The sequence below is a fragment of the Vidua chalybeata genome, chromosome 6 (genome assembly GCF_026979565.1).
Source record: "Vidua chalybeata isolate OUT-0048 chromosome 6, bVidCha1 merged haplotype, whole genome shotgun sequence".
NCBI lineage: Eukaryota > Metazoa > Chordata > Aves > Passeriformes > Viduidae > Vidua > Vidua chalybeata.
The window spans coordinates 20,720,424-20,734,856 of record NC_071535.1 but is presented as its reverse complement, the minus strand read 5'-3'; the positions used below and the strand labels follow the sequence as shown (position 1 = coordinate 20,734,856).

The 14,433-nt window shown below is 37.3% G+C and overlaps 1 protein-coding gene across 2 annotated transcripts in view; it reads left to right on the top strand.

Annotated features, from left to right (window-relative positions):
* The window catches only part of NRXN3 (neurexin 3), a 751,638-nt gene that overhangs the window by 605,734 nt on the left and 131,471 nt on the right, over nucleotides 1-14,433 (top strand). For both annotated transcript variants that reach the window (XM_053944975.1, XM_053944976.1), the window contains one exon: nucleotides 10,559-10,730. In XM_053944975.1, the coding sequence (XP_053800950.1) occupies nucleotides 10,559-10,730 (172 nt within the window). The remainder of the gene's footprint in view (nucleotides 1-10,558; nucleotides 10,731-14,433) is intronic.

Sequence of the window (14,433 nt, the reverse complement as noted above, 5' to 3'; positions counted from 1 at the left end):
ACCACTCTGAAGCACTAGGTTATAATTTATGATTAAGAGAAGAGAGTTTGCAAAAAAATATACTCTAGGCAAAACCAAGTTTAAATAGATTAATTGTGTCCAAAGCCTCTTCACCCCTTGCACTTCTACAGCTATTGCACTTGGGTTAATTGGAGGGTGGCAAGTTGGTATTTGTGATCACCTTTCCTGTTGGAATGCAGAGTCCTTTTTTAATGCCATCTTCTTGACAAATGTTCACTTTTCTGTTGGTTAAGTGGAGACAGCTCTGATTGCTGTTACTGAGTAATATATGCTGTGCCTTCAGCTCGCTGACATCTCACAGTTGTACCAATGCTTTTGATAAGAAAGCCAAGTAGTTAAAGTACATGGTTTATTCCACGTGGCCTGTAAGTATCAGATCTTTAATTCCATATTTTGTGTATGTATTGGGTTTGCATGGCAGGGTTTTGATGTCTTCTGTAAGAAGCTGTCTGACAGAGCCAATGCCAGCCAACTCCAAGACTAGGACCTGCTGCTGGCCAAGGCCATCTGCGACAGTGGTAAAACCTCTGTGAAAACATAGTTTAAAAGGGGGGAAAAGTTGCTGAGCAGGAGCAATGGCAGTGGGATAGAGCCCATGGTGAAGCCCATAGTGCTGCAGGAAGAGGGTAGAGAGTTCGAGAGTAAAGCCCTGAAAGAAGGGAGAGTCAAGGAGAAGGTGTTTTTAAGATTTATTTCTCATTACCCTACTCTGATTTGGTTGGTAATAAATTAAACCAATTTCCCTAAGTTGAGACTGTTTTGATGGTGACAGCAACTCATGAGTGATCCTTCCCTGCCCTTATCTCAACTCATAAGCCTTTCATTTTATTTCTTCTCCTTGTCCTGCTGAATTGGAGAAGTGATAGAGAGGCTTTGGTGAGTATCTGGTGTCCAGTGAGGTTCAAACCACTAGAGCATGACTGCCACTTTAGCTTCTGCCAGCACAAATTGTTGGCAAAGTTGTCCAGTGGATTGAAACCCCAGGGGAGATGTTGTGAGTTGGATGGACATATTTTCTCCTGGAAGATCTCTGCTTTGGAGCAAGTTCCTTGTTCTTGTGCCCTACTAAAATGTGTCTTGCTACTGCAGTAATTTCTTTATTGAGTGAATGTGACATTTTAGCAGCTGGTCATGTTTTTATCTGAAGAATGAGTTGCAGAGCAGCTCTTAGAAAGGTAAAGGCCTACTTTTAATCAGTGAACTTCTATAATTCTGGAAGAGTGCAGCAGCTTAAACATACTTCAGGTTTAAAATGCAGCATACAATATGCATTGGTTCACTTCTCTGAGAAAATTGAAGCTCCTGTCAACATTCAGAATTGTTCCTGTTTCTGACCTAGTGCAGGATCATATCTACAAGGTATAATTTCACAAAACTTTTCAGGATATACTGTTTATATTTTCAGAAGACACTGTCAGAATATTTAATCCTAATTATAGTTGGAGTTCACACCCTCAGATAGGGCATATTTTTATGATGTGTATTTTAATCTGTGAGAACAAATTAGCCGTCTGAATAATGTATTTGCTAGTGAACCAATAGACAGGTATCAACCCCTTTAATCTGTTTTGCATTTTGTTTTCATTAGAAAATGCCCCTTTTCAGCATGCTGCTCATTTCTGTTTCTTTACTTGCAGTATGATATCCCTAAATGAGCGGGGTTTAGCAGCCTCGTGGTTGGAGTTCCACCAGCTGTGTAATAACCATGGCTTTTTGGAAATTGTGTGGCCTAAACACACCTGCATGTGTTTCTTGAAACATTTTACTGCCTGTTAATTGAGTGGCAGTGTACTGGTGCTATCCTAGGTAACAGGAATAAAGATTTAATTGGGCACTGCGTCGTAGGCACTGAATAGCACGGAAGGAAGCCTCCCTTCTAAAACTGCTGAATATCACTGATTACTGGGCTTGGCAGGTATCAGATACAAGAGCAACTAGATGTGCCACAGAATTCCCCAGATTTTGAGGAAATAGGTTTCGGGTAAGCTTAGTACAAGCCTCATCATGACTATGATGATAATGTAAAGCAGGATACCCTGCTTGATATTAATTAACTGTACTGCAACAACATCTGGAGGCCCCACTGGATACCAGGACTCCACTGGGGCAGATAACATACAACTATACTGTTTGATAAGCCTTTTGATAATGTGACTTCACATTATAAAAAGGCAAACTGGAGAGAGAGAAATTAAAGTGGCTTTTTCAAGGTACAGCAGACCAGCAGTAAAAGCAAAATCTTTTCTTTCAACCCTGTACTCTATCTAACTAATCTTGATTACCTCTATGAGTGAGTTAAAATTTAAATGTCTCAATCTGTACTAATGCTATCACCTTACATGAAATATGTGAGCTTTGGGTGTAAAATTAATTCCTAAGTGTAATTCTGCTGATGTTATGTGTTAATGTTACCTAAACTGCTTCAGTGATGTGTAAAGCTCTTATCTGATGCAGGGTATCTAGGCTGAAATAAGCAAGCAGCTTCTACATTTTATGTCTTTTCTTGGTGAAAATATCTTGTGTGTGTTGTTGTACATATAATGAGTCACTCCTGACCCTGGTAGAACTGTCACAGAATTGAGCTTTTTTTTTTTTTTTTTTTTTTTTTTTTATTTTATTTTCTTCAGGGTAGTTTTGTTTATAAAATAAACTTTTATTAGACAAAAGACAAAGATTGAAAGACAGAAAGATGCAGGGAGAGAAGGCGATTGAGTAACATTAAACCAAGAGAATGGCAGTTTCATATCCCACTGGCAAACAAAGCTCTATTTCTGTAATATTGCAAAGGTGTTTGGTCAAAAAATGTTCAAGACCAGGAGTAAGACATACTTTAGTAGCAGTGTATGGCTGTGCTACAATTTCTTGTAGTAAGGGCCATTGGAGAAGTATTATATTACCATCTGTGTCTCACACAAACCTTCAACTGGCAAAAAATGAAGGACAGTTTGGAAAATTTGTTAAACTCTTAACAAGGAAACTGGTATAAATTTTACTTTAGCCAAATAATGTAATGTGTCTCCACCCAAAGAGTAGAGATCATCTTTCAATACAAGGAGCACTCCCAGACAGCACTCCTGAATTTAACTGTTGATCATGGTGAATAAGCCTCAAATACGAGCCTCCTTGGTAAGATTGTATAATTTCTGTAAACTAAAGTTAAAAATTTCTGGTATCTCCACTTGAAATAAAAGTATAAGTAAACTGAAGGAGTTTCAGTGCTATGGAGAAGTGTGAATGAAAGAAAGACTGGAGAACCTGCTTTTAAGCAGGAAACTGGGAGAGCTGAGTTTCTCTTACGCACTATAAAACTGAGAGAGTTTGCAGTCAAGGAAAGATGAAGCTGGAACGCTAAGTCTTTTGCTGTAGCTTTTTTTTTACTCTGAGGATGGACTAAAGGCATTGTGTGTGGCTGTGACAGATGTTTATCTAAGCTATCTTTCCTAAACCTTCAATGGAAAAGATTTGATTTTCATTAATATTTCTCAATTTAATTTTTTCACCACTTCTTAAAATGACAAGAATCAGTAGCAACATTCAAGAAAATTTTGGCTTGATCACAGACTTACAAGTCATTTGTGGCAGTATGATGCTAGATGGTGTTTCAGTATAGGCAGTAACAGTTAAACAATACTGATCTACTTTTCAGGAAGAGCTGAGCACAAGGTTATATTCATATTGCTGTATTCAATGGCTCTTGATTCTGCCCATGAATTTGGTACTTTTTTTTTCTTAAACATAATTGTCAAATGTTTTCTTTTTAGATATTTGTAGTTCTTTGAGCTAGTGCTGAATCATTGCTTCATGGCTGTATACACAGTTTCAAGTGTACTACTTTTTGGAACCTTTTATATCTCCTCTTTTTCTTTTTGAGATAGCCTGTAAAGATCTATGCACTGTGTTCAAGAATTTAAGTCAAAGGTCCACCTTTAACTTATAATAGAGGTTTTCTTTTTGTACATTTTTCTTTTTCATTATAATTCTTGAATTCCACTTGCTTTTTTGACCGTTTTCAACACTATGCCAATCCCATCAAAGTAGCAACTGTAATGAATCCTAGATTTCTTTATTCAGCTGCAAATCACAAATGTTGCTCTAAAATATATCCTGTAGTTTATAAAAGAATCAATTTAGGCAAGATATATGACCTCCTATAAAATTTTAGAGGAGAGTAGATTATAACAATTGTCCTTTCTAGCCTTATAAATTATGTATCACTGAGAACTGCTTCTTTTAAAAACCATGCCCCCAAAGGGTAATAATTTGTATATATATTTATCCTCTGTTGTGTGTGTGATTCTTTCTGATAAATAGGTTTTAACTGGCATTGAATAGATCTGGTTGAGCACCTTAAAGAAGCAGTAACAGTATATAACAAAAAATTACCTACTGCTTCTTATAACAGCCCTTAAAAATCAAAATTACCTGACTTGTGTATTTCCTTTCCCCTTAACATTTTTTCCTTGTTTCAAGATAACTGTGAAGTGTTGGCACCCTGATCAAAAAACTTCCAAGCCAGTGGCACTTCAGTGCCTGTCATTTCTCTCAGATCATTTGCTGTTTTTGTTGATTCTCATATTTGCCAGGGTGGTTCTTGAGTGTTCTTCCCCTGCTGTCACTGTTTGGAAAAAGGCAGGCTTCTTTCAGTAAACTCTCCTTTTGCTGAGGCCTGAAGTTTTTTGCATATTGAATCCTGATTTCAGACTTACCTCTCAGTGATATTAAAAACAGTACTGAATATGGCCAGGCAGAGAAGAGTAGAACTAACTGCCTTATACTCTGTGCTGAATACAGGTTCCAATACTTGCCCTTCTAAAATCCATTGATACATGTGTACCAGAAAGATCTGTCCAGCCATGCGTTCAGTTCTAGCCACGGCCCAGAAGGGCCCTCTAAGGACAATGCTGGTTTTTACTACCTTTCAAATCAGCAGGAACTTTCTGACTTTGTTTACAGTGAGTTCACATCAAGTGATTTGTAGTTGTAGTAAGGAATGAGTGTCCTCTGTGGAATATGCATCTATACCTTCAGTTCTCCTGGATAACTTGCAGCATTTAGCACTGTTCTGAAAAGCCTCCTAAACCACAGAGAGTGAGCAATCATTCAGAGGGACTAACATTCAGAATCAAGTTTGAAGCAGAGCAAAAATAAAAAACAACTAGGCAAACAAAACCCCAAAGGAAATCAAGCAAAGAAAATCTTAAAGAAAGAAGTGAAAACAAAGAGGAAGAAATAAAAGTTCAATCTCTTTTTAAAAACATAGACTGCAACTGTGAGGAGCCTAAGAAGAAGCAAGCCATTCTAGGAAATGCAGTTCTCAGGGTTATATAAAACCAAGGCAATTTTCCTGAATTTAGAGGGTAGTGCAGTTGAAGTGTATGTGTGTGGCATTTTTTGGGGGGGGGAGGGAAAGTTTACTAAACCTTCCTACAGCATGAGATGGCTTGTTGTATTACTAAAAGAGCTTGTATCAATTTCAAATGAGAGCAGCAAAATCAGCTATGATCTGCAGGATGGAGTAGCCAGGAGTGTTGTCTGCCAGGTTTGGGCTGGTGTCTAGCCATGCTGGAACCAGCCAGTGTGGGAGGAGGAGGCAGTACGTGCAGCAGTCGCTATTTAAATATTATACAATAAAATGAGTGCGAGAAAACACAGCCTGGGATTATAGTCAGATTTCAGGTATGTTTTATAAATGCTTCCTTTAATTTTACATTTTGCTTCAGAAAAATAATTAAAACAACACAAAAAGATACTGGGATAAACCCTGCTTCCACTTGCTTCAGTAGGAATTGAGTTTCTTCAATAGAATTGCTATTGATTCACATTTATGCAGCTGAGAGTAGGATCTGTCTTTATGCCTGGAGTTCTCTCCCTTGGTTTTTGAAATGAAATGCTTTCTGAATGCAGAGAACAAATATATACTTTTCATGTGGACAATTTAAATTTTAGATTTAGAAAAAGAGAACCTTAGAGTAAAGCCCTTTTCAGAGCACAGAGTGCATGTGGCTGTTCATGTAGGTTCATGTATGTGTACCATCTAACTGCTGTGCTTGGCTGTTCATGTATGTGTGCACTCTAACTGCTCATCTTACAAAGTCACTGCCAACCCCATTTCACTTTCTTCCTACCTGGTCTGCTACATAAAGACAGATGCCTTCAAAATGTAAAGGCATGGCATGGAGAAAGCAAAGGTCCACCAATTTGCACACAGGACAGGCTCTGTTTCTCTTTGAATGAAGGGAAACAAAAGTTAAAACATACCTGCTAAACTGCAAGACCTCAGACCTGTTCTGAGGTCCCTTCAGAGGAAAGGAACAGATTTTGAAGGAGTTGAATGTAGAAGCTGAGGACAGCTTAAGACCTGCTCCACTCAGATTGTAGTTGCTCTCAGGGCTGAAATGTTTGGATTGGCAGTATATAATCAGTGTTTAAGTGAAATATATCTGGATTTTCAGGGCTTGTACAGCTTGGAAAGATAGGTGTCTATAACTCCTCTGTCACAGATAAAGAATCTAGTTTACAGAAAGGTAAAAGAAAAGGTTGCCCAAAGTGAACCAATGCTTCAGGGCAAGTAATAAATTGCTAATGTCCTGATCCAGGCTGTAGATTAGCTCTCGTGTCCTTTAATAATGTTGAAAATGTTTGGTAATTGTGCATATAACAAACTGTTGCCAGGAGTCTGTGTAGAGTAGACAGGTGAAGGAGAAGCCTTGTACAATTTTTTTTCAGTTTTTTGTGCTTTTTTTCTTCTTTTAACTTATCTACAACCATTCCATTATGTGATCATAATTATATTTCTAAATTCTTAGAGACATAATGGCAGAAGTTTATCTCCAGAAGTACTATAAGGAATGAAGTGGTAATGTGGCTTTTGAGGGCAGCAATTTTATGGGACCAATCAGCACAAGACAAATTCTTGAAAAAACATTAAAAATCCTTTTTGGCACAGTAGCCGTAAAGAAAGAAGAGAAAAAGTAAGATAGATTGAATGCTGAGTTCACTTCATTATTTATAAATAAAATGGTTTCAGTTTTTCAAGACATAGTGCCAGCACCTGATGTCACTTTGAGGTTTCAAAAACATTAATTAATGGTCGCCTTTCCATGGAAACTTTTTGGGGCACTCACTGAATACCAATATAGAGAGGAAAAAAATTGCACTTTCTGTTAAAATTCTCTCAAACCCTTTTGGACCACCTAACTTGTTTGTTTTGTGTAGCTCTGTATTCACCTTGTCCCTTGCTGTATAGTTAGGATTTTTTTTTTCCTATAGTTACAAAATAAATTTTATAGGTAGTGGCTCAAATGTAAATCTTGTCACATATTTACTGGTCTAGTTAATACCTTTTTTAGGTTATGGAAAGAAAATCCACCAGCTGAATGTGTGGGGAAAGGAATGAAAGGCTATGTCCATCATGACATGTTAAACCATAATGGTAAAGCTTGTCTTTCAGATTTAGAGGAAGGTCTTGGTAAAAGCTGTTTTTAATGAAAAGTTGTAGTGCAAGAAACTGGAATTGAAGAGATGTTGAAAATAAATTGTGGATTTGCCCCTTGTGTCCATGCTCACTGTTCTTTGCTGTAGGATTTTCTCTGTGCTTTGTTTTCTTTTTTTTTCATCTGACAGGAATGCATAAACTAATTGTTAATTTTTTTATAGTGCCTGGTGCCCTGGAGATTAAAAATATCATAAATAAACTGTATTTTGGGGTCTGTGTGTGCACTTTGGCTTCAGTGCCTTTGACGTGTTGTGTTTTATTCTGGTAGTTGGAACAAAACCATTTTCATGACAAGTTCCTACTTAGTCCAAATAAGAGTCTCAGAAGTTATGATTCTGCAAAAGTTGAGTCACAGAGTCACAGGGAGCTCTGCCCAAGAGTGATCTGAAGAGAGCTGGAGTAGACTGTCCACAAGAACCATGATTTTATTTTAAGACATTTTTTTGCGCTTCTTAATGGCTGTGGGAGGGGATGCCTCTTGGGATGGGGAAGGCACCAGTTTGCTCATTTCCCTCTTCTCTCCATCAGACTGAAGGCCACTGGCATTTTGCAGTCCTCTGCTTCCAGAATCTTATCTCTTTCCCAGTTTGCCCTCTTATCACTAGCTCTTTAAATAGGTCCTTTCCTTCAAGCCTTCAGAAAGGAAATGGTGAAAGGTGCTATCTCCTTTTCCTCCGAGGAGAAATCAGAAACATTTTCTCATTCTGCAGAGATTAATTGAACTCCCCACCATCCTTTCCCCCACCTTCAAGTTTTTACCTTTGCCTCATTAAGCCTGTAGGCTTGAAGGTATGCAGCTTTCATTCTGAAGAATACCTTTAAATCCTCTTCTGTGGTGGTGGTTCTAATCTGTTCCATTAGAAAAGGTGCAGGTCTTCATCGTACCTACTCATGCTATACCTTCACTAAGGTGGACTCTTCTTAGAGCAGCCACAGTTTGCCAAAGAAGCTTGATGTATTGATGGCAATTAAAAAGCAATATGAGAAGTCATCCAGGATGCTGATTGTAAGGCAATCTCTTGTAAAACCACAATATCAGTAGCCAGGTTACCTGGTCACTATATATTATTTGAGTCTTTGAGGAAAAAATTACTCATGTATTCTTTGGCAATTGCTATGCAGGTAAAGATAATTATATGGTTGCCAGCAAAAGATTCACTAAAACAGTGTTGGGAGATCACTTACTTCATGTGTCAAAGTGGTAAAGATGTGCCAGCAATGCTTTTATCTGAAATAAATCTTTGTTAACTGAAATTTCACTTATTTTTGGGCTAGCATAAGAGAAGAAACATTGGTTGTTTCCAAATGGCATCTGATTTCAGGCATCTGCTGGGAACAGCAATCCACTTACCTCACGGTCCAGTAAAAAGAAAAGGATGATATTGATATCTTGAAGAAAAGTCCCTTCACAGAATAACACTATGAATGCACATGAAACTTTCTATCCAGCATACATTTAGCACAGTGTAAAATTTACTGTTTTAATGAGAGAAAAACCACAATGTTTACTCTTTCAGTGCTAAGCTTCAAGTAGTTGAACCACTGTTCATGACCTCTTCAGCTACAGGACTGTTTTCTTTCCTTTCCTAAAACAGTGATGTAGTCTGATAACAGGAAACTTGGCGTTAGGAAGAAAATGTCAAAAAAAAAAGAAGGGTATTGAAGATACAAGGAATTTGTGATGAGTACTTTGGTATGAATAAGCTTTGAAATGTAAGGTAAATCAGGAATCAGAAAGACCTCTCTGAGAAATTGAAACACAGTGAAACTTTCAGAAAAAGATTTTTTGATACCAGGAGAGGAATCCAAGGTGGCCATCAAGTACAAGAGGAGAAATTTCTTTCCTATTGCCAAGATTTGCTAATGTGAATGTAGTAAAGTTAGGGTAACAGCCCTGAAGAATGGGATCCTCTGCCCTTCAAGCAGATATGTAAGGTAGTAAATGGAGCAGAATTGTCCTGTGACCCTTTATTATACCTCAGTTTTTTTCAAGGAAGATATCTTTTCGTAGATGATGGCCATCTACTCTCTGTTGTTGTTTCAATTTTATAGTATGGATAGCTAGAAAATGCATTGACTTCCTATATGATACATTTTAGGTCTGCCTGTTGGTACCAGTTTTGGATATGTACAGTGTCATAATATGCACATAATATGCCTTCATAATTCTTGACACCAGCATACTGTGCCTCTCCTTACTGAGTGAAGATGAATTTCTCTTAATTGTACAGTGATGAAAATTTCTGTCACTGTTTAAATCAGTAGTATTAAATGCATATATCTAATCAGAGTATACTCTGGGTGTATTTTGCAACCTAAAGTCATTAAATATGGTCATTACTTGAGGGGACCTGCAGAAGGAAGTGTTGTGGCTACTATAACAGGTTTTGCCTGCTCTTCCCTTTCAGTCAGTGACTGGTGCAAAATTTTGGGAAAACACTGCTTTATTGGTAAGGCACTGCTTGGTGTGTGATGGAGAAAAATTAGATGAGCTGCTTCTGTCTTTTAGGTAGCTTCCCTCCAGATTTCTAAGTCAGCTAATGACATTTCTGCTCCCTTTGAGTTCCATTCATCTTCTAACTGCATTCTTCCTGTTGGATCCCACAATTATTTTTTGGGGAGTGAAGACTGTATTGTTTCCCAAGAAGAATAACAGAACAAAACAGGTTTTGAGATAACAGCCTGTCTGTGGCTGCATTTTATGTAACAAGTGACTAGTAGTAATCAGTAGAGACGTTGCTCAAATAACTCTTTATCCACATCTCCTGATTTTTGTTGCCTGGTTTCTCACCTGTCTTCTGTGATGTTTTATGGGAACAAATGAGTCACTGTCTTCAGGTGAATGCTGTAAAGAACAGTGTGAAAGAAAGTGTTTGCATTGAAGCAGAACCAATGAAATGTGTCCTGATGAAGCTCAAAATGACACTTCTGTGTATTCTCCAGTGCCATCTACCGGCAGAACTACCCACTAGAGACTTAGAGGCCAAGAACATTCTGCTAAGTGCAGCAATTTTAAAACATTTGTTTATTTTCTTCTTTCAGGAGCAAGGCAAGATTGGTGTAGTCTTCAATATTGGCACAGTGGACATCTCTATTAAAGAGGAAAGCACACCTGTAAACGATGGCAAATACCATGTAGTGCGCTTTACCAGGAACGGTGGCAATGCAACGCTTCAGGTTGACAGCTGGCCAGTGAATGAACACTACCCCACAGGTACATATATTTTTCTTCCTGTTTTTCTCTTTCAGTGTTATCTGTACCTATAACCTAATGTTTAATAACAACTGGTTGCTACATAAGTCTTTTTTGCTTCATCCCGACAATAAAGTCACGAGCCTGGTGATGTATATCTTATCTCTGGGAAAACAAATTAATTGTCCTTTACACTGGAAGAATAAGCATGCCAGCTGTGTGGTATGATGTCCATAGATCATGCTATTTCAGAGGTCTCTAAGTGAATCCTGGTTCTACAAAGCCATTCAATGACAAACTTGGTTTTGCTACTTGTGATATTTTCTAAATATTTAGGGTAGAAAGATTTTGAACAGATTTTATGAAAAGGAGCAGTGATTCTATTTATACTGTCTATATAAATATAGAGTAGAAATTTAAGGAATATGGAAGATTAAGGAAGTATTTGAGCAGACCTTATGCTTGCCTCATAATTTTTTATCTGAATTTCACTTTCTCTCTTAGTTTTGCAGATACAAAGGTTAACACACCATCTAACCAAAACTGACAACTCCTAGCTGACTTTCTGTCAAAATGCAGTGGAAAAATTCAGTGTCTTTGGAAATTATCACCCTAAATCCACCAGAAATAGTGAATAACTGGCTCTTGATACACTGTCAGATGTTTTATCCCACCACTGGCAAATCACAATGTCATGATACTTTGTCACCATGCTGAAAGATCAAACTTACTCCAAGTGAAAAACAGATTGCTTTTTGTGCTGCTGACAGTGCATTAGATAGCTGAGGTGTGATGATGTGTATGGTTATAAAAGGAAGAATGAACACAAGGAAAGGACTCCAGCGTTAACCATGTTCCTCTTATTCATCTGTTGCCTAAGGTCAAGCCATGATCTTGGTTTTTAATACTGAGTCTAAGAAACATTCAGTTCTTTATTTCTGGGTTGTACAGTAGTAACTCAGGAAGATTTCTTGATAGTGGTATAGGAATTGTTCAAAAGAAACTTAAATTCTTGGAAATATCCTAATTTGAGGTTATATACTAATTTATGTGACATTATACTAATAAATTACTCCAAGGGGATGACTTAATCTCTTCTACTCCCTCAGAAACCACACAGGAACATTTTTAAATGTGAGTCATCTGTGCTATATTGCTCTCTACTGCATATGTCCCTTTGTCAGTGTTTTGTGAGGTGTATGCAAAAGGATACATTTCAATTACTAATCTTATTTCTGTGAAAAAATTATTTTTGAAGAATGCCATGGCAGATATGCTGTGTTAGGTTCTAGCTCTGCTATCCATTGGATTGAGAGGAAAGGTCCAACTGAGGATCTTTTTTCTGCTCCTTTCATCAATTATTTTGTAAAATACCTCCAATCCAGTTGGCAGCCAATTACAGTCACTACAAATCCTATGAATAAATTTTCTTCTTATATTGCTTGTTGTAGTAATTCTCTGGTGTAAAGAAACAAAATATTCAGCTCAATGCTTTAGAGATTTTATTTTTTTTTAAGGGAAAATAAATCACGCTCAGAGACTACCTCAGTACCCTGGGCTTCTGCCTTGGCTAAAGATATTTCTGTGTTTTCATTAGAAGATGTATGGTTTTATGGAATCAGCATTAATCTTATGTTCTGGGCTAGTATTGAGTGTGTGTAGTTGTACCCTAAGAAAAAAGGACACCTCTATCTTCCAGACACCTTTTCTTTTCTGTGCACGTATTTCAATTTTTGTCTGTTTGTAGATGATGAATTTTTCAGCCTATCTCTGTGAAAATAAGGCTTATGGGGCCATACTTCGTGTGTGCAGGTTTCTCCCTTATTTATTTCCTACTTCTTTCAAACCAATATTTTAGCCAAATGGAAAAAAATTGGCAAAAATCCAGAAAATATTGCATTGCTGTGGGAAAACCCCAAGCAAACCAACCAACCAAAAAAAAAAAAAAAAAAAAAAAAAAACCAACATCAGAGGAGGGCAATGTTCCAGCTTTCCCAAAGGAAAGGACTGTGACTTGATGTTAAATACCAGAATATCCATATAATAGAGTGGCATTATGAATACCTAAGATTCAGAAAAGATTCAATGAACCAATTATTACAGGAAACCAATACTTATTAGTCCCATTTTCTGTGCAGTCAATGGTTTAAAAAAAAAAGACTGAACAGGAGCATTTAAAATTAATTATTTGTCTTTCACAAACCAAACTTGCACTATTGTGTTTTGCTCTGACTGCAAGACCAAACCTGTGTTCAGCAGAGATTCAGTTCTGTAAAGGCTTTGTGGTTGGATGGACCCAGGCCAATACAGTGTGTTTCAACTGGAACCTGCTGAAAATTTAAATTCATGAGTGATAGTAGCTGAGTAATCCCCTATGTTTTGCATAGCATCATGTCAATTCTGGAAACACAGTTATTTGTAGTGTTTAGCAAACGTTGTATTTGTAGACCATGCTTGCTTGGGCACACTGCATTGTCTGTAAAACAAACAATTTTGTGTGTGCTTGGTTTTCCACACAGTACTATACCCTAATGTTTACAAATTTTATAAACTATCTAATGTACTTTCTTTGTCATCACACATGGTGCAATCTTCAGTCAGGGCTGCATTCTGAATGGTATTTCCATGTTCCTCTCTGAGTCTTATTACTTGTGGAAGGATTATACATTAGACTCATAATTACTTGTTCAATGAAAAGTACAAATAAAAGTTGGATATTCATTAAATGAGCAAAGTGAGAGAATATTGTCTTTCCTTAAAATACAGTCTTTAGTTAAATTGAAATTAACTGAAACTAGCCCAATGGGACTAAAAGGCTCCAAAGCTGTATTTTTGCAACTTGAAATAAAAGACAAGGAAAATAGAATGTCAGCAAACTTACAACTCAGGCACTGACATTTTGGGTTTTATGGCATCCAATTGCATTCCAGTCACCTGCAACATGAGCTTTGCACTTTCTCATAAGGAAAAGGGTTAGAGAAAAATGGTAAAGGAGAGAATTAACTTGGAGCTAAAGTTGGCTTTGTGACTGAAATAATCCAAATTACTAGGGATGATCTCTCATCTTTGGTACCATTTCAAAGTACCAGAGTTTCTTTTACTGGACAGTAAGACAGAACAGTAGCCCAGTATAAGGTATCTGAGACAAAGCTCCTGAGAACTGGGAGATGTCAAAGAAGTAGCATGAGCACAGAGGCTGCTGTCTACAATTCAGATGTTGTGGTTCAGCCAAAACCATTGAGCTGTTTGTGATTTATTTGCATTAATTTTGCCCTTTTTCCTCTCTCTCAAGAACACAATAAGGAGATGGGCTTTTTCCATAGGCTGTACTGATAGTCAATTTCTTCATGCTTGATTCATTAACTTGGTTGTCACAATGTGATATCATTTTTCTCAGTCAGGGTATACAACTTTTGCTGTAGTCTAAAGTACAGTTTTCTATGTTGTCTCTCATGCTTTCATCCTTTTAAGTATCTCCCCGAAAACAGGTTGTGCTTGGTCATTGTTATTTTCCTGCTTTTATGTTCCTGGGGAGAGCCTTCTCTATATTTAAATAAATTGTTTAATGATGAAATTTGAGTAATTTTAGACCCAGACTTCAGGAAGAGGAAGCATCTGACATATTTGCATTTTGATTAAAATGAAACCCATCAAATTTGAGACAGCTTACAGAAATTTTCAGAATAGTTAGAAATCAATCTTCAGTTTTTACACAGAACTGGGA